Here is a 20,372-nt window from a genome sequence, read left to right as displayed (position 1 = left end):
GCGACCAAAACATGAAATTGCGTTTTTGAGAATCAGGCCCCCCCTTGTTTAAAGAAAACCGACATTTTTTTCTAGTTAAATAGGGCGAAATGACATAAAGAGTGCATTGTCATTATTTAAAAAATATCTTTAAAAAAACTACTGCTCTTCAGGTTTGTAAACACATCGTGTGCGGGTTCAATCAATAAGAGTGACTGCTAAACAATTTAATCAATATTCATATGCAGACCAACAGCTGTCAAATTAAATTAGGTCAATTTGATTCCTGTTGAAAGCTAACGAAGTACAAATTAAGCTTCCACAACTTGTAGCTACCTCTGATCTTCAATGTGAAATGCAATGTGAAAGTTGGAGCAGACGTATGTGAGATAAAATTTTACAGTTTGTGGTATTATCATTTCACATAACATTAATATTCACAACCAGTCGCAGTTTCAAGATTACAATTTTGACAACATTGCTTGACCTATCATTAACATCCTGTAATTCACCATTTTACATTACATTATATCTTCTAAATATTCTTTTTTTTTTTTTTAATTGTTTTTTTTTTTGGGAAGCATTTAGGTTTTAGGAAGATAAAGCTATTCAGTATTTGAACTTAGTCTGTCTCTATGGAATGGACAAAATAGCATTTTCTCGTTAAATTATACTTGACATTTAGGAATAAAGCATTAGTCTCCTCTTTGTATGACCAAAAGAACGGTCGTCAGCCCATTAAAGGAGTGTGGGTAGGATGTCTCCCTCTAGTGGACGCAAGACAGAATAACACGTTCTAATCAAGCCTGGCTTCAGGAAAAGCACGCATTGACATTCTGGAAAACGTTTTCAGCCTTTCATCTGTAATGTATGTTGTAACTACACTTATGGGTAAAGTGTAAAATGTTAAATGCATTAATATGGAATGGTTATATATAAATGGATAAGACTTTATAGCCCTAATGTTATTAATATATATATAGAAGTGCTTCTCAGTAGACATTAAACTTGCAGGACTTACTGAACATGGTCTTACTGCACAGCACTTATCCTTTTCCAAACTTATTTTCACCTGAGCAATAAGCAAAACGGTCTTTTAATTTGCCATCAACTTCAGTATGTAATCGTTTACAAAATTTTATTATGGAAAAGATCCACCTTTTTATATTTAGCATTGAACAACTACATGGAATTTCAAAGTTTTTTAATATGAAAGTTGTGCAGTGACAACAGTTCATCTTATCTGAATGAATTGCGCTTTGTGTGCATTTTGGTACTTCACCAACGCAAGGGTTTACTTACTGGTGTTCGTTTTAAATAAAGCCAAGAGTTTGGCCTTGGGAAGGCAAGTTAAAAAGCAAGATTCTGAAGGGGGTAAAAACCAGCCCTTTTGTTGAACACATTTTAGTCAAAGCATTCCTTTCTTCAGACAATAACAGCCAGACAGCCAAGGTCATGAGAATAAAAACCTTTATTAGTGTATTCATGAAGTCTGCATATGCAACACACCTGAAAAGCTTATAGTCTGTAATTCGACTGTTCTACCAATACATCCCTCTACTGGTAAAACAAGCGCACCAACTGTTAAATGCTTTTGCCAAAATTAAAAATAATTATATACACACATATGTATGTCTGGTCCACGTTCAGTTGTGTTCGGTTTCCTTTCCTCGCTGTCTTCAATAGCAGGCAGGACGCTCTCGCTGTGTCTATACGGCCACCCAATCAGAACATTAACACTGGCCACGTCATTCTGCTCTTTGAATCTAAACCCACTAGCTGCACTTACAAAGTACAATCACTAGTGCAATAAGATGATCAACTCAACAAAATGGAAGCGGGAAGGGGGGAGAAAGACGTTTACAAACCCTGCCGCTGCCGTAAAATGCAAAAGAATGACAGAGCTGGATGACAGTTGTTAGTATGTTGTACAGACACAGAGACGCGCGCGTGTAAACGTCCCGTTCTCCCTCACAGGCCCCTCCCACTAGTCATTCCCAATCCGAGCTGACAGAACACTGCCGAGTTTCCGGAACATTCGACATTTCGTCGTTTTTTTTATTTTTTATTTTTTTATTTGATTTTTGTTTCTTTTTCTTTTTTGTTTCTTTGTTCCCCAGTGAGCACCCACAGGCTTTGGGAAAATGGTTTGTAAGAAGAGCGTGGAGTGAAAGGTTTTTCAAATCGCCACATCGCAACAAAATCAAGAAGCAATGTACTGTACTTCATGAGCGACATGACCAAAAGTTACACAGAGAGTAAAAAAACTAGTCTATGTAGATAGAGGTTGGAATAAAAGGCATTTTAAGTTCTAGTGGCCATAAATTTTATTGCACCCGTACATATTTTCCGTTAAAAAATGTAAATAATTACGTCAGGACTTGTTTAGTATCAGGGGCAGTGTGTTGACCAAGGCAACGGATTTTCCTGGAACCAGACTCAAAGTGAGAACCCACTTTTTTTTTCTTTTTGGGAATGATTCGTGCTTTTACAGATCGTGAGGCTCTTCTTAAAAACAGGACAGTCTAAAAAATATTCAATTTCAATAAAAAGTGAGCGAGCTACAGAGATTTTAAATATATTTATATATAAAAATACATGAGAATACAAAAAGTAGCTAAAGAAAAACAAAAACGAAAAAAATCTCGCCAGTGTAGATGATATTTCCCGTGGCCCTCCTCCGTTATCCTTCGAGCTGTAAGAGCGAATCGTTAAAGGTCTGAAACGTTGCGTTCGCGATATTCTCGCCGTCCGGCCCCAGTCCAGAGAACACCGCCTCTGACCGAAATGGGGCGGGGCTCTGAGGCGTGTGACGGGTGTGATGCGTACCGAACGCCCAGCGGGTGACAGAGTGAGAGAGCGCTGGAAAAAGGGACAATGCCACACACTGGCCAAGGGCCCAAAACACGCTCGTGGTCAAGACTGGTTGTTTCTGTACTTTATTTTGTCGTTTAACATTCCTATCTGTTCATGGACAGGTGTGTCTTATAACAGCACACCTCTGGAATAAAAAGGCAACATTCTAAGAGCGGGGAGAAAATGGGAAGAATTTAACATTTGAAATTTTTATATATATTTTTTTTTTAAAGAGATGGGCTTGAATTTTGCATTCCTTTCAGAGAAATAAAAGATTATGAAAAATCATGGCTGCAATCGTTATAACTTTGCCTCAAAGCAGAAGGCTTCTCTTAGTGAATTTAATTTTGGGAGTGAAACATTTAGCAACACAAAGTAACCCTTGGTCCAGCTGATAAATGATACAACAGTGTGCCGTTCACACACTCCGCACAGAAAACTGATGCTTCCGTCAACAGAAAACTGTCAAAACTATAATACTGTGCCAAATATCAAATGTCTTCCATTATCGCTCTCTCCCTCCCCCTCTCCCCGAGTCTCCAACAAGTAATCCCTGGACTTCTCAATCAAAGATATATTTCATCTGTACCACTAATAGACTTAATATTCAGGGTTTTGGGAAAATAATTAAACAAGGTGCATGAAGCCGATGTGTTCAGCAAGTGCCATGTTCTATTCTGAACAGTGGGAAAGTCCATGTGAGCGTTTGGGGTTTGGGGGTTTTGGTTGGGGTTCAAGGGCAGGATTGGGGTGGGGGGGTGGAGGGGGGGGCAGGGTCACAAGTACTATGAAAGACTGGTTATAGCAAGTCTTTTTTTTTTTTCCTTTTTAGTTTTTTCTTCTTTTTTCCGTTTTGTCTTTTCATGGTCACGGTGGGGGGGTTGGGTTGGGGGGGGGTGTTTATGACATGCTGGAGCAGCGCACAGAGGGGGACCCCATCTGGGTCAGAACTTTATCCAGCCACTGCAGCGGCCCGTTCAAATGCAGCTCGATCCAGCAAGGAGTGCTCGTCACAGTCTGCCGTCTGCGGGACACAGCCACAAAAAAACAGCCTTAATGTAAATAATCAATACCCAATACCGTACATACTAGTCACCATGACAGCAGGAGGAGGAACACGATGGCAGTGCCAATCTCTCATGGGAGACCCCTTTAGTATTACTAGCACCGAGGGGTTCGCAGGAGGAAGACTACTACCACCCCAGACTATGTTCTGCATTATATACCCACACTACACCCATACACATACTAGACCCATTCTATACCCATACTCACATACCCACACGATGCCCCTCTCCCCGCTCACCTGTACTCCGCCCCCCAGCCCTTGACGAAGCTCATGCGGATGGTGCACATCCTGGTGAGCTGGTACACCGCCTCGAAGCCCTGGTTCACTGACTGGGCCAACAGCGCCGCAAACTCCTGGTTATTAAAGATCTTCAGATTACACCCTGAGAGAGGAGAGAGCGGTGGGATTAATCTTTATTAAAGATCTTCAGATTACACCCTGAGAGAGGAGAGAGCGGCTGGATTAATCTTTATTAAAGATCTTCAGATTACACCCTGAGAGAGGAGAGAGCGGTGGGATTAATCTTTATTAAAGATCTTCAGATTACACCCTGAGAGAGGAGAGAGCGGCGGGATTAATCTTTATTAAAGATCTTCAGATTACACCCTGATAGAGGAGAGAGCGGCCGGATTAAATCTGCTTCTGCGTCCTCCTCAACTTCCACCATCATCACTGACCGAGCGTCACGATTGGCAGGATCTGCTCCCATTCAGATATGCCCAGCTGAGTTTATGTTCTCTGTACTGCAGTTTATCCAGACAGAATATATAAACTGTGGCACGTATGCTACAGTGAGCTGTAACAGTCTGATCTCCCGACATTAATCAACGGGACAGGCATCTGCTGTTTTTCTCCAGTCCTCTGTGCTTCCCAACTCTCCTAGCTCTCTGGTGGGTAAAATGAGTTTCCGGTCCAATATTACGGCTTATGAATATTAATGAAGAGGCGTGCTCAAGGACTGAACTCCACTGCCAACAGTAGTGGGACATGAATATTCATGAGATGCATCAAACTGGAATGTTTCCACTTCAACAACAGCTGAAGCTGGTCGTATGGTAAGACCAGTGAATCCATGGCATCTGCTGTGTTTGAAGCCACAGCTAATTATTAAAATTCGGTGTAACCCAGACAGGTGTAGTGGGCGGTACTGAGAAACACCATCATCACCATTAAGACAGAAACTGGACAGATAAGAAATTAATGTGCACCATAACTCACACATTTCACTCTTCAGCTCTGTTGTGTAAATGATTGTACACTTTGGTACAGTAGAGGCAGCAGGTTTAAATTAGTTCCTGTCCTATTCTGTATGGAATGCATCAGAAACCAAGATTTACAGACCACAGGTACATTGACACTTTTAATACAGACACAGGCTTCTCTCACCTGGAGGAATCTTGCAGACCGTGGCTGGGTGCCACCCATACCTCTGGTTGCAGTTCGGACTCTGAACAAAGATGGCGCTGTCACTCAGACACTCAGCGAACACCTCCCCTCCGATGTAGTACAGCCTCACGCCCCTTCCTGTTGCGACAAACGGAGCATGCATCACTTCCACTTTTTTAGATTATATTTTTATATTAGCTATACATCCTTTCATAGCCTTGTGAAGAGAAACAGTTACACTCCTCTTCCTGCAGAACACTCAGACATCTGGGGAAACCCAGACAGTTGGGCCCGTGCACCCTACAGGGGTCTACTGTACCTATGTGCCTGCGGGTCATCTCCACGGTGGAGGGGCCTACTGTACCTATGTGCCTGCGGGTCATCTCCACGGTGGAGGGGCCTACTGTACCTATGTGCCTGCGGGTCATCTCACGTGGAGGGCTACTGTACCTGTGCTCGGGTCATCTCCACGGTGGAGGGGCCTACTGTACCTATGTGCCTGCGGGTCATCTCCACGGTGGAGGGGCCTACTGTACCTATGTGCCTGCGGGTCATCTCCACGGTGGAGGGGCCTACTGTACCTATGTGCCTGCGGGTCATCTCCACGGTGGCGTTGCGGTTGACGTTGGACAGCAGGCCCAGGCAGAAGCGCTCCGAGTTTGAGGGGTCCGTGAAGCCGTCCACGGTCAGGGAGGGCTGGGAGGCGTGGAAGGTCTCCCCCACCCGCTGGTTCAGCTCGTAGTACGCTATCGAGCACCAGAAGGCGGGCTCTGAGTACGTCACCGGCTGGAGGTCTGAACGGGCGGGGGAAGGGGGAAAGGGGTGTGAGATACACCTGACTAAATAACTGTCAATTTACAGGGTTTGGTGGGATTTCATCATTGTGGGACAGCAGGTTCAATGCGTGACTCCAAACCTCACCTTCACAGTGATGGGAGTCGGTTTAGGGTTGGAGTTCCAAACAGAAGAAGCACAGGCAAGTGCTAATGGCACGGAAGGGTTTATGGCTTTTTGGGGTTCTAAGCGGGACGGTGCAGCCTATTAGCATGCGCATAATAAACAGGTAGAGCCTTACCCATGCTGTGATTGACAGGTGACAGTGTACTGGGCGACAGTTCTGCAGGAGAACCTGGAGAGGGAGCAGCAAAGTCACTTTTACAACTCAGAGCAGAGCTGTAAGAAGCACAGGGGACATCATTCTGAAACGGGACAGGAAAGGGCACCCAAAACTATGGCTACAGCACTCGCCCTATACCCCAGGAGTCCTGGGGCTCTCTACTCAGGAACATGATGTTTGGATTCCCCCCCACCAACCCACCCACCCCGCCAGCCCCGCCCCTGTTCCTTTTACTCAAAGATATCCAGCAAAGCATGACGTTTATTCCCATTCACTCTACCTAATGTTAAAAAAAGCACCTAACGTGCTACCTAACGCTAGAAGAGAATGTACCTGTGTCCATACTTTGATTCATCTGTTGGTCACTGGTCTCCCCATCTTCGCTGATGTATCCAGGGGGTGGGGTCTCTGATGGCAGAGAGATGAGAGAGGAGTGATGAGGAGGAGGAAGAGCACACAACGGTCAAGCATATCCCCTGATTTTAACCAACCCTGCATTCAGTTCTGATCTATATACCGATATACAAATCACTTCAACATGGGGGTTACACACAGAACTTTATTTTCACAGAGACAGCAGGATTGGGCGCGGGGTGCGGGGGGGTCAAACCTGGTATGTAATTGTTGGGGGGCTCAATCCCGACGGGGAAGCTGGTGTTCTCGGGGATGGAATGGGTGTAGTCGTCCAGGGGGGGCAGCTCGGTCAGGATCTCGGTGTGTCTGGGCACCAGGACCGGAGGCAGCACTAGGAAAGGAGATTTTCAGAGAGAGGTTTCTCAGAACTGGGATTCCCTTCCCTTCAGACAGAAAGCCTCTAATTCCCCAAGTCTGCTTTTATACTGAGGAGGACATTCATCACAAAACACTCCGAATTATAGGGCCAAAAAGCAACTAAAGGACTTTCATCCAGACGCCAGCATATTCATCAATTACCCAGTTATATCCTGCACAATAACGCCTGATATGAACACCTATGGAAAGTGCACGCTGATATTATGTCTATCGAATATTTGAATTCAAACTTAACACTTTCACCCAGAAAGACTGTGTTCAATAGAGCAGACCTGTGCCAAGGCAAATGTCCCTGCAATCCAGTCATTACTCTGATATATGTTTGGCCTGATGGTGGCGCTACAGGAAAGGTCATGAGGTTACAAAAAAAATCAAGACAAAAAATGCACGAGTTACATTAGAATTGGGAATTATAATTAAAGGAAATTACAAATAGTTTTATATTCTTGCAAGACTAGATAAAACACGCCAGAAAACTTCCAGCTTGCGCTGGTATGCTAAACGTGGTGTGTCCAGCCAGGAAGGTATGGTCCATTTTCCCCCCCAAAAGAATTCTGCCCCAATTATTATTTGTTCATTTAATGAAATGCAGCAGCAACAGAAAAGTTTACACACACAAACCACAATCTGCCTCAAGTGATTCAGGGCTGAAATGCAAGTGGAAAACAGCTGAGGCAAGACGTGGATGTTTGGTGAAATCCAAACAACAACTCTCTGGGCACTGCAAGGGAAAAAATAAACAAAAAATCCCAAAACAAACAAGTGTGCTGCTGGAAGCTGTCCGGTGGGAGAGGGAGTGAGCGGTACCTGGAGTCCCCACCCGCTGGTTGGGGTTGGGGGTTGGATGGGGTTTGGGGATGGGGTTAGTGCTGATAAGAGAGAGTGCGTGGGCAGTACCTGGAGTCCCCATCCACTGGTTGGGGTTAGGGTTGGGGGTTGGGGTTTGGGGATGGGGATGGGGTTGGGGGTTGGGGGTTGGGGTAGTGGTAGGTGTAGGGGTTGGGTTGGGGTTGAGGTAGTGGTGGGGGTTGCGGTTAGGGTTGGGGTTGGGGTTGGGGTGAGGTTGAGGTAGTGGTGGGGGTTGCGGTTAGGGTTGGGGTTGGGGATGGGATTTGGGGTTGGGGTTGGGGGATGGGGTTGGGGGTAGGGGTAGGGGTAGGGGTAGGGGTAGGGGTAGGGGTAGGGGTAGTGGTGGGGGTTAGGGTTAGGGTTAGGGTTAGGGTGGGGGTTGGGGATGGGGTTTGGGGATGGGGTTTGGGGATGGGGTTTGGGGATGGGGTTTGGGGTTGGGGATGGGATTTGGGGTTGGGGGTTGGGGGTTTGGGGTTGGGGTTGGGTTGGGTGGGGTTAGGGTTAGTGCTAATACGGGAGAGTGAGCAGTACCTGGCGTCTCCACCCGCTGGTAGTGGTAGGGGTTGACGCACACCTCGTCCTTCTTCAGGTTGAAGGCGTACTCGCAGGTGTCGATGGCGCGCAGCTCGTGGTGGCTGTGCAGGTCCGGCCATCGCCACAGCCGGCAGTAGATGACGTGAGGAAGACCCTTACGGTGCGAGACCTGCAGGCGCCCGTCCAGGGACCTGGCAGAGCGAGGAAGAGGAAGAAGGGGAGAAGGAGGAGGAGGAAGGGGGGAAGAGGAGGAAGAGGAGGAAGAGGAGAGACGAGAGGGGAGAAAGAGGAGGAGGACGAGGAGGGGGGAGGAGAGACGAAACAGGGAGGGGGGTGCGTGCGACCAGAGCAGCAGGGACAGAGTGGGGGGGGGGGGGGGTGGATGCGGGTTGGACGAGAGGGGAGGAGAGGGAGAGGTGTAAGAGAGAGATTGTGTGAGGGAGGAGGAGAAAGTAAACAGTGCTGTGGCCTCAGTGGAAAGGTCAGCTCAGTGCATTTATAACGTTTATAAATCTTTCAGTGCCCTCGCTCTCTAATGCAAGCGTCCATTTCATGCATGCTTTGGCTGAACATTCAACCACTTCTAGAAAAAAATAAAAACTAAAAATGAATTAATAAAACCAGGAACGCATGAGCTTGTAGATAATGCTAGGATTGCTGGACACAAAGTCCCAAAGGAAAACAATCAAGAACTGAAGATTGCAACACACTTTAGAGGGAATGAGTATGTCATGAAATGCAACTAGCCAAGAGAAAAGTACATATTATTCAATACTCGTCCATTTTGTTCACAGTTAGCAGCTCACTGATATTATTTTTATGTATAAGAGGAATTGTTAAGTTAAACTGTAAAATAGTGTAACTAGGAAATTATCAAAATTAACCATTACATAGGATTCATAATGACAGAATGGGACCATTCACAACTAGTTATCAGCTAGCAAGTACCATCAATGCATCTTCTACTTAATTACAAACTGAGCAAGTTTTCAAAAAATCACTTTTAGCAGAAATAAATGGCTAAAAGGTTGGCCTGAGGCTATACTGTAATATCATGAACACAAACAGATTGCATTGATGATACTTGAACTGCTTAATAATACTGGCTTGGAACTTATTATTACCATTAAGAAATGATATACCATAGTTTTAAAGCTATGAAACTGCAAAAGAGGGTCAGACAAACACGTGGACTATTAATCTGAAGAAATTTTTTAAAAAAGCAATAGAGAATGTTAATTGTTAATTCATGCACACACATAATCACTTTACAAACAAACAACAAAAAACATGGTTAAAATAAGCAGCATTAAAAGACATTGGTGGAGAGATCCAGCAGCCCAGTGGAGTACCTGCCCCATTGTGGCTGTGTGCTGCAGTACTGGACAGGAGGTATTCACCTGGTTTGGTCAGGGTAGCTGTATAGGCCTGAGGTTTCCCACTGTTCTATCGTATTTGGTGTACTCAGTCCCCAAATTTCAGAGCAATTGCTGTGCACAGAAAATCAAAACAACAAAAAACAAAACAAAAAGAAAAAAATATGATATAAACATGGGGCATGATTCATTCAAAAATACCAAGATGAGTTTAGAACATGAAGGAAACACAAACTAGGCCTCTTTTACAGGAGAAGGTCGCAGAGTCCATGATTATTATCATTATAATTATTTTAAGATCTCGTTATGACCCACCATCTCGAATAAGGGAGGCCGTTCTAATGGAGAAACAAAGGAAAAAACAGGTAATGATGTACAATGGAAAACCACAGCTCTGTAGGCCTCTACAGAGGAGGCCCAGAGACGAGCCTTCACTACACATGCATCTCAGTTTCAGTGTATTCATCAACCCAGAGCACTGTCAAAGGAGCAGGAAATGGCCACACAGCAGTTTCCTGTGGCTGCTTATTAGAGACAGGAAGTATGATCATCTCATGAATATAACAGTGAATCTGGAAAAGTGTTCACAAATGCATCCACAACACACATTTTAATTTCACATACGGGCACACAGTGTCAGAATGTGTAACGGTTTTCAAAATAAGACCATGGAATGGAAAATGAAACTCGTACTTTGATGGTCACATGACAGAACATGTATCATCTAAATGTGGTATGCAATGAATGAAGCCCCGCCCCCAGTCCTAACCTGAGGACCAACACTCGTAAGGCTAGTGTCACTGCCTCTGAAATGGGACTGACTCTTTAATTAAGCTTAAATAAAATTCCAAATTACACACACAAGTGCACACACACAGACAGGCACGCACACACACTTTAAAATTAAAATAAATCAGTTTTTTTTAAATCTTTATTAAGGTTTCTTAATTTCTGACGTAGCCAAACTAACATAGCTAAACCATATTAATCTCAGAAAATTTATTTCAGTAGCTACCTTCTAGACTTTAAAATGCATTCATATCCATTTAGTTGTGGTACCTCGTGATAACCTACTACAGCTGACTACCTGTGATTCAATACATTTAACCTACAAAACATTTTGCAAGACAGTAAAGTTTTACCCTTTTTGTTATATTTTCAGGCTTGTGTTAAAAGAGGGTGCTACAGAAGGGGTTAACTGCGAGCAATGTACCACTTTTAAGGAAAAAAAAAAAGAAACATTCTGTAATCAACCAAAATGTCCTGAAGTTCCACAAAAAATGTCTCTCAAAGTCTGCGAGGAACCCAGCATGTTCCTATGGGAACGTGTAATGGGATGTTCCTTAGGGAGCACGCGATGGGAACACTGTGCCAGCTAAACCTCGCCTCCCCTGGGCCCCCCTGCTGAACGGAGTACCACTCTGACCTTGACCAGCAGTCAAGGTCATCACCGCCCCAAAATCAAGCATCTTAGCTGGGTACAATGGCTGGCCACACTAGCCAAAATTCACCATTCTGGTAACCCATCAGGTTTTTGAGTTGTTACTGTTGGTGCCTCAGCAATTCTGCAATCTCACCTAACATTAAAACATTTATTGAACTATTTAATCCATTCCTGAACAAGCCAACTCTGACTGAAGCGGGGGCAGACCCCAATGCAGATACCAGCTTCACTCCCAAACAAACACATCTGGCCATGCTGTGCTCACCGTCACAATGAGCGTCTAACCAACCAAACAAAACCAGCATCAAGCGTGTGTGTTACAGATCAGGTCCGAGTGCTGAATATTTAACCCAAATCAATACGGGATTACCCAAGACTGGCGCTAATCTGGATTATGAAACTCCAGCAGTGGTTGTTTTTGCCGAGCGTTACGGGAACGGTGCGGAAGACGGGCGAGGTCACCATACGCACCGCGCGGCGTATCCGGCCTGCGCTCTCAGGTCACACGGGGGCACAGGCCGAGCCCACGATGCCAGCTACTCTGCTGAGGGCTCTGTCCATGTCCTGACTTCACCCCGGTTCAAATAAGGCCTTGCACAAATCTGGCCACGTAAAGCACAGGATAAGGCTCTGGAATATGGAATCCTTTGTGCAGATGTCGTTATTTGAAGTACACACTCCTTAATTAACCCCACATGTAGACCTCACCATTGTGCCACCAGAACAAATGGGTTCACTCTGCATGCTGCATGAAACGCCCAGTCATTAGGTCTCAGAAAAACCAGTGAATTTTCACTGGGTATACTTTTAATGTTAAAATACAGATCCCCCATCTTATTGTACAAGAGCAGATCGATATTCATATCCAACTGGACCAGACTGCATAACATATACTGCAACCCAACGGCTGTGCACAGATCCATATGCAACTGGACCAGACTGCATAACACATACTGCAACCCAACGGCTGTGCAGCTCAGCTGGTGGTCTCCACAGAGAGTAAAGACAGCAGGAGAGAACATGCTGGCCTTAGTGCTCCTAAACAGACAAAGGAAGGCCAGGCACTGAAACAGGGGTGCAGATGTGATCAGGCATTACGGAAACGGAGCGTTCTGAGGGACGTGAACCCCACACTGTACCAGCGATAGAGGGATGTGACCCCACACTGTACCTGCGATAGAGGGATGTGACCCCACACTGTACCTGCGATAGAGGGACGTGACCCCACACTGTACCTGCGATAGAGGGACGTGACCCCACACTGTACCTGCGATAGAGGGACGTGAACCCCACACTGTACCTGCGATAGAGGGACGTGACCCCACACTGTACCTGCGATAGAGGGACGTGACCCCACACTGTACCTGCGACAGAGGGACGTGACCCCACACTGTACCTGCGACAGAGGGACGTGACCCTACACTGTACCTGCGACAGAGGGACGGACCTCAGTACAGAATTTACACTCTAGCGCAACACACCAGGACAGGCGTGTTTTCCGAGACGCTCTTTACGGGGCTGTGCATCCGCACAGGAAGTTCACCCGCGTGCCCCCCCCCCCCCCACTCACACCATAAACAATAATTACATCTACATCCTGGAGGAGGGGGCGGGGCCCAGCTCCCCGCCCGGGGCCAGCGGCCTATCGGCTCCGCTGCAGATCCGTGACCCACTTTCGGGGGAGTTAAGTCCTCTTCCTGGTGATCCTATTGCAGCTAGACCACGGTTCCATCTGTTTCCACCCCTCTAACAAGCAGCGCCAACGCATACATACCGCATCTTATTTTAAAAATAAATAAAATGCCACCATTCAAAAGCTGGTCTGACACTACTCCCAAGTCTCTTTTTTTTTCTCTGGTGACCAGAAGAGATAGAAGCCTGACAGTTCTCAGCGGTACACCAATATCGGGTTTGTTTGTACCGCTTATCTGAGAGCGAGACCTTCTCGGATCAACCTGGGACAACGTTCTCCTGCGTGAGGGGCCTTTGATCAACCTGGGACAACGTTCCCCTGCCTGAGGGGCCTTTGGAACTGGCCTTCTCACAACAAGTCAAAGAGGAGAGCAGGGGACGCAGTCTACAGTGAGACTGGCACACACAGCCTCATACAGCAAAATGGAAAAAGAGGTGAAAGCATCGTTTGGAAATGCGTATGTCATGAGCTTTGGACAGTATGAAACGCACACGCCACCCGACTCTGACAATAAAAGAACAGGCTACACCTGAATCAGAACAACAAAGCAACCAGGGGGTTTACAATATTTAAACACGTGGACAATACTGTCCCAGCGAAAATCTAACCAATACAGTAAAGACATTTCCAGAATAACTGACATCTTGGCACTTTAGCACAGAAAGCCAAGTCACACAGCATCTCAGAGAGATATTTTTAAGGTTGCCCTGGGGAGGAAACTGCTATTAAATCCCTGAAGAGACCGAACCTCCACCTTTAATAAGCTCAGGCCCTTCAGTGAAAAGGATTAGGTCTCCAGCTTCACAGAATCCTGCTCATCGTTTACGTGTTAAACACATTTCACCTCACGGCGTCAGGTTCTGTACCGGGGCTCAGAGACACATGCGAGGCTGACCCAAGAGCCACTGATGAGCAACGACAGGAAAAGCATCACATGCACCCCTCTGAGGAGCGAGGGGCTCTCCAAAGGTCTGGCACAGAGATCACATTCGACAGCTCCCAGAGGGCACAGGCCGCCTCCTCAAGCTGAACCGGCCAATAAGGAGCAGAGAACACAAGTACCCGGTGCTCTACACACTGCCCTGCCCACACACACACACACACACACACGCGCACACACACACACACACACATGCACAGACACACACACACACACACACACCCAGCGCTCTACAAACTGCCCTGCGCACACACACACACACACACACACGCATAGACACAGACACACGCACACACATACCCAGCGCTCTACAAACTGCCCTGCGCACATGCACACGCACACGCACGCACGCACGCACACAGCTGGCTGTCACGTTCAGCAAACCCGCGCAAGACGTGCCGTTCTCTTCATTGCGGTACAAACGACCTTAAACTTCAGTGACGTCTTGTATAAATTATGAGCGTTACCTTGAGAACAGCCCAGCGGTTCGGACTTGGCAGTCTTTAACTGCATTCTGTGCAGCTGTGATAGTGTGTGTGTGTGTCTACACACGCCTTCCAACCAGGGATCTGCTACACAACATGCTGCACAGTTTTAAGAGGCAACTCGTACTGAATTTATTACGCAATACAAACGGACGTCGCAAAGCCTAAACACTGCACGCACCTGGGCCTTTATGAAGTGCCTTGGCAGGCACTATTTAGTTCTTGTTACAAGTTTAAATTAACCGGTTTTATTTGTTTCTATTTTTAGCGCTGCACAGTGCAAGGAACACAACAGCTGACTCAGAAATGAAGCCCATTCAAACCAAAACTTACTCCTCTGTTTACATGCCTCAGGCATTCTGCTCAGTAGCAGGGTAAGAAATATGCATGTACATGAAAATATTTCTGCTACTCTTCTATGCGGAAATTCAAAAAAGATGACTGAGGTAACAACCTTGTTACGAAGTCAAGACCGCACGGAAGGAGAGTTCTGCAGCCGCAGACGACATCCAGCAAATCTGAAGTTTGTTTTTCATGAAGTTGAAACCAACGGTTCACGAAAAAAACGTCATCAGCGAAAGTCGCTGAGCAAAAGGAAGACCGGGCTGCTAAATGGCAGAATGTGAATTCAAATGTAAAACTAAAACATCCCACCATCGAGGTGAAAACCCCTGAAACCACAGAGTCATTTAAGCTAAAGCTTCACATGTTTCAGGGGAGAAAACACGCATTTCTGGGCTCTGCTGAACCGATAGCAGAGGCTGTAGCAATAAGCGCTGATATTTACATTAATGAATGGGCATACCACATTAGGGAGGGAAAACGATCTCACTCATGTTACTTTAGCAGACTGACGGGGGGGGGGGGGGGGTGAGAAAGTCTAATTGCTGTACAGAGCAAGCCACAAGCTTTTAATGTCCAGCAACTGCAAACACTGAGGCTGGCACGCGATAAGCTCAGTGATCAGGCTAGCCAAGTAGCCGGCTAATGGAAATGTGTGTGCCTTAGCACGCAGGCTGTAACGCACAGTCTCTGTTCATAGGGCGAGAGTGGGGAGGCGCGATGCTACTCTGAGTTAACCTTCAGGTTCCTCAGTCTGAGGAGAGAAGCTGAACCTTCCCCCAGTGCCCTCACACAGGCTCCATCTTAAATCAATACACAATCTGCAGCTTCTGTCCCCACTGCTGACCAGCAGGAAAAGCATTTTCCCCAGTTTCAATCTGCAAACATCTGTCACAGAGCAAAGAGACTGAGCCCAATGCTTCTGCCTCAGCACGTCTTCAGCCCAGAGGCCAGCTCACTGCTGAAGTGCTGGAGACTCATCCTTACTCTGGAGAGCATATGCAGTCACTGCAGCTGATCTCCTGACTGCTGCTCATCCTTACTCTGGAGAGCGTATGCAGTCGCTGCAGCTGATCTCCCGACTGCTGCTCATCCTTACTCTGGAGAGCGTATGCAGTCACTGCAGCTGATCTCCTGACTGCTGCTCATCCTCACTCTGGAGAGCGTATGCAGTCGCTGCAGCTGATCTCCTGACTGCTGCTCATCCTCACTCTGGAGAGCGTACGCAGTCGCTGCAGCTGATCTCCTGATTACTGGCCGTCGGCCCGGCTGGTTGGGGTCACAGGATACTGAAGGAGTCCGAGAGCTCGCACAGCTTTGAGGCTCTGATACAGTGTCTGCCAATCACAGGCCAAAGCATCAGACAACACAAGTTTGTGTTCTGTGGAGATAAAAAGCTTTGTCCCTCACAGAGACATCATACCAACGCAAGCTTCATTTCTAACCTCAGCATAGCTCCCTTTCCCACTGAGCTAGCGACAAAAGCAGCATCTATGGGCATGTCTAGCTGACCAATTAAAACCACGAAACGCAACAACAGACTTTCAAAATGTTTTGGGAATTACGAGCACCAGCTGGATACATATTAACGCGTGACCGAGCCTCTAAACAAGGGAACAGACGACGGGTGGGCTTCCAAAGCCACACACTTAATTTATCGTCTCCATACGGATGTGTATTAAATGCAAACACCGTTCAGAGCGCTTGAGTTTGTCTGCAGAGACGACACGCAGCGTACAGAATGAAGACCAGGAGACCAAACAGGCCATGCTAAGATGCTAACGCAAAGCAGGACTTACTGCCTAAGTTGAGGGTCAGCTTCGGAAACGCTTTTTTTCCCCTCCTGAAATGCTCTTAGAGAACGCTAAACAGAGTAGCGTCAGGCCAGGGGACACTGAACCCTGTGCGGTTTGATTGACTCAGCCATTATGAGGCCATGGTCATTAAGCAGAGTAGTTTATTCTTTGGCTCAGTGAGATTAATCCCCCTCTCCACACATGCATGGAATTCACCACTTAATATCAATGATTATTTTTATTTTAATTGATTCATAGCGTTTCCATCCTAACCCATGTTACTATGCCGCTGAAGCTTTCTGAGCTCCTGACTGCCCAGATTCAAGGACACACAAAACCTGCACATTAGGCTGCATCACAAGCACTACGAGCAGTTCATTCTGTCTAAGCCTGAGCTCCTTAACACCAGCACCCATTCCCCTGACATTCAGAGCTGAACACAGAGCCTGATTAAGAATCAGTCTCCAAGGACATCATTTCTGTAAAATCAAGACTTAAAGCTTCTCAAGATGATTGCCAAAAACTCTCATCAAGTCAAGCACTTTTTAAGAGTGCAGTGTAAAATGCTACCTTCATAAACTTTTGAAGTGCTCCATTAGAGTTTTTACACAGCTGAGGATGTTCCGGAACCCTGTGTTCCCTGTGCCTCTGGATGAGGTCACACGTCCAGGTGCTGCGAACTGACAACAATTTCGGAACAACGACCCATGATGGGGAAAAAAAGTCTCGCAGCTCATTCGGAAAATAAAAGTGATTCTGCATTTACTCACAGAAAGTTAAAATTGTTTCATAAAACAACTGCAAAGAAATGAAGAAGCGCTACACATAAGACTGGGCGTTCAATAAGCTACCGATTGATATTGAAAACGAGCAAAAACTACTAAACATTAAACTGGAAAGAACGGCGATTTAAAAATATACATTTCCATGTTTGAACCGTACGGCACATCCGTTTACGGGCTGCACACACGCTCAGGTTTACTGGAACGCCTGACCCAGAGGGAATATTGTTTTAAGGCGTTTCAGATGAAATCCATCCACTTTCAGAGGGATATTTCCATGTCTTTGCCTGGAAAATGGTGGAGTTTAAACAACCTTCAGCAGCTCAGCAGACAGGCACAGGGGCTGGTGAAGGTCAAACAGACCCCAACGTTGGGTCGTTGAACAGTGAGGCTCACTAACAAAGAGCACGAGGGAGTTTTTCACTACGATACATTCTTCTCAAAGCGCATGTAACCTATGCGAGGTGTGCGAACACGCTGCTCCAGATTTTTTAAATTAAAAATGAAGACTGAGATCATTAGGATTAAAGTGCAATGCATCATCGGTGTAGCTGTGCGCAGCAGTGGCTGCTCCCTAATCCCTGCTCCTCAGGAAATGTGGCTGTGCACTGCTAGAGCATCACTGAAATGAAGAGGAAACATTTTTAAAACTGAACTGAATTAAGCACTGTGATCTGATTAAGGGCGATGATCACCATGCACCAGCAGTTGCATTGGAACTGTGCTGGATTTTCCCCAAATGTTTCCCTGGATAATGTTACAGAACTGGGAGCATAATTCACATTTAAAGTTCCCATTACTTTCCAAAGGAAGCAACTGTATCCAAGCTTTTCTTTAATTGCAGGGTTTTTTTAATGAAATAGAGAAGAGGGGCAGTTGGTAAAAAAAAATATATATATATAATAAAATATCCTCCATAGCACTTTTATGAACTCATCTGGATTGTACAACTTGTTTACTCCTTTCAGTCTGGGGCTAAAGCATCTCTAGCTGGGAATTAGACTTGGAGAACACAAACACTGCAGTATACATCCTGGTGTGTAACACTTATTTTTTACGTTTATAAACCGTATCATAAAGGAATTCTCAAAAGGGAATACTGCCATTTTTAAGGCAGGAAAGATTCCACTTTCAGCTGCGCATTTGAGTGACAGCAGTCACAGACAATGCCCTGACCAGGAGAAAACATTCCTCCAGGTGGAAAGAGCAAAGAAAACGTGCTTGTTCTGGTAGGAGCCAGAGCCTGCCCCATTCTTAATTATGTTTCCCGGGACCTCAGGTCCAGTTTGCACCTCTTCCTAAAATATCTGCTGCATATTGGGAAGAAAGCACACCTATTTTCTTATGATACGACACAGCAGACCACATGTAATGTTAAATACACCGAATAAGACTCACGTCTCTCTCTTACTGAGTCCCTAAGGCCAGAAACCTGCCGTGTTAAACCTGGCTCCTCTCCAGCCAGAGATAAGCAGATGTAAACAGCAGAGGGCTGGAGAGCTCAACCACGTCATTGTGCAACACTCAGACAGCGAGGCAGAGATGGGACGCAGACGGAACAGGTCAGTAAGAACGGACGTACGCCGTTCACACGTTACATATACCTTTCATTACATTCAAGATGTCAACATGCCAGAAACTGCACACCCCATTTTTCTACAACCATGGAATCTGCAGACTGTGGATTTCAGAATCTGAAAACGGAATTAGTAATTCCAAACTGGAATCCATCATTCGGCATCACTGTTCTATCATCTGAACCAAAGAAATAAGGGGAGCGTTTTGTTCGTATCGATCGAGACTCGACGCTACGCGAGAGGCACAAATCGATCCGCTCTACCTGGAACAGGCCGTGCGCACTGCGTACTGCGTGCCGACACATTTGTCATGTTTCATAAAAACGTGCTCGTAAAAAAGCAAATAAATCAACTTCTTTTTCTGTTTTTCATTTTTTAAAACATCAGTTAGGAATGCGTGATCATAAGCGTCCCGCTGCAGCGTCCTCCCACAGGCAGAAGGGCAGGGAGGAGCGCGCTCTCTGAGGAGCTCGCTGGGGCGGGTAACGTCAGCACGCAGGCTCCTCCCCTGTCTCAGGCTGCTGGGTACGCCGCTGCAGCGACTGGGCCGGGAGACCGCGAGGCTCGGAGGCCAAAGATCACCCAGGAGGCCGTGCGGCTGAACGGGGAGGTACGGCACGGGAACCCCGACGAGCAGTAACCGCTCCGGCGTGCGCGTAGATCCCGCCAAAAACGCAGCGCCACGTGCCGTTTCCTGCCACGGCCGGCGCGGGCACCACCCGGGCGGCTCGTCACCTGACGACAGAGAGAAGCTGCTCCACAGGCTGCAGGGACGGCGTCTTCACCGCCAGGATACAGTCTAATATCAGCCAGAAAGTGAGGGAAGCGAAAATGACTCTCGCAGTCTGATTCCGTCGTTTCACTTCACGTTAATTACTGAAAGGGACTCGTCAGCACTGTCAGAAAAAAGCGTCATGTCACGGTTTACACACAAAGCCACAAAAACGAGAGTGCTGATGACTGAGAGGCCAGGATCCTCCTGGAGCAGGACAGGATCCTCCTGGAGCAGGACAGGATCCTCCTGGAGCAGGACAGGATCCTCCTGGAGCAGGACAGGATCCTCCTGGAGCAGGACAGGATCCTCCTGGAGTGGGACTGCCACTGTCTGTGAAAGTAGCACCGCTCATTCACAGACACGGCACTGCTTTCCTCTCGCTGAGGCCTTTACTGGAGCTCCCTGCGCCAATTTCTCACCAACACAACCAGGCCAGAAAAAGAGTCACGTGTCCTGACATCTAAATGCTGTTGGGGAGGGCCCACTGCAGAGCAAACTGGGGAAAAGGCTTCTCTATCCTCGGTTTCACTTAATCCAAAAACTGTCCACACACCCCCTCGCCCCCTCGCCCCGCCAA

The 20,372-nt window shown here is 46.6% G+C and overlaps 1 protein-coding gene across 8 annotated transcripts in view; it reads right to left on the bottom strand.

Annotated features, from left to right (window-relative positions):
• Positions 1-1,432: 1,432 nt before the first annotated feature.
• The window catches only part of smad2 (SMAD family member 2), a 28,708-nt gene continuing 9,768 nt past the window's right edge, over positions 1,433-20,372 (bottom strand). For 6 of the 8 annotated variants that reach the window (XM_064297379.1, XM_064297380.1, XM_064297377.1 and 3 more), the window contains exons 3-11: positions 9,986-10,075; positions 8,583-8,776; positions 7,018-7,152; positions 6,741-6,815; positions 6,366-6,419; positions 5,872-6,084; positions 5,291-5,428; positions 4,142-4,286; positions 1,433-3,859 (exon numbers count right to left, since the gene is read on the bottom strand). In XM_064297379.1, coding sequence (XP_064153449.1) covers positions 3,736-3,859; positions 4,142-4,286; positions 5,291-5,428; positions 5,872-6,084; positions 6,366-6,419; positions 6,741-6,815; positions 7,018-7,152; positions 8,583-8,776; positions 9,986-10,075 — 1,168 coding nt within the window. In that variant the 3' untranslated portion in view covers positions 1,433-3,735. Of the gene's footprint in view, positions 3,860-4,141; positions 4,287-4,463; positions 4,511-5,290; positions 5,429-5,871; positions 6,085-6,365; positions 6,420-6,740; positions 6,816-7,017; positions 7,153-8,582; positions 8,777-9,985; positions 10,076-20,372 lie in introns of those variants that run through there. The other 2 variants (XM_064297381.1, XM_064297382.1) reach the window with 2 other exon arrangements.

The sequence above is a fragment of the Anguilla rostrata genome, chromosome 10 (assembly GCF_018555375.3).
Source record: "Anguilla rostrata isolate EN2019 chromosome 10, ASM1855537v3, whole genome shotgun sequence".
Taxonomy (NCBI): domain Eukaryota; kingdom Metazoa; phylum Chordata; class Actinopteri; order Anguilliformes; family Anguillidae; genus Anguilla; species Anguilla rostrata.
The sequence above is the reverse complement of the archived record's forward strand: the minus strand, read 5'-3'. Positions and strand labels throughout refer to the sequence as shown.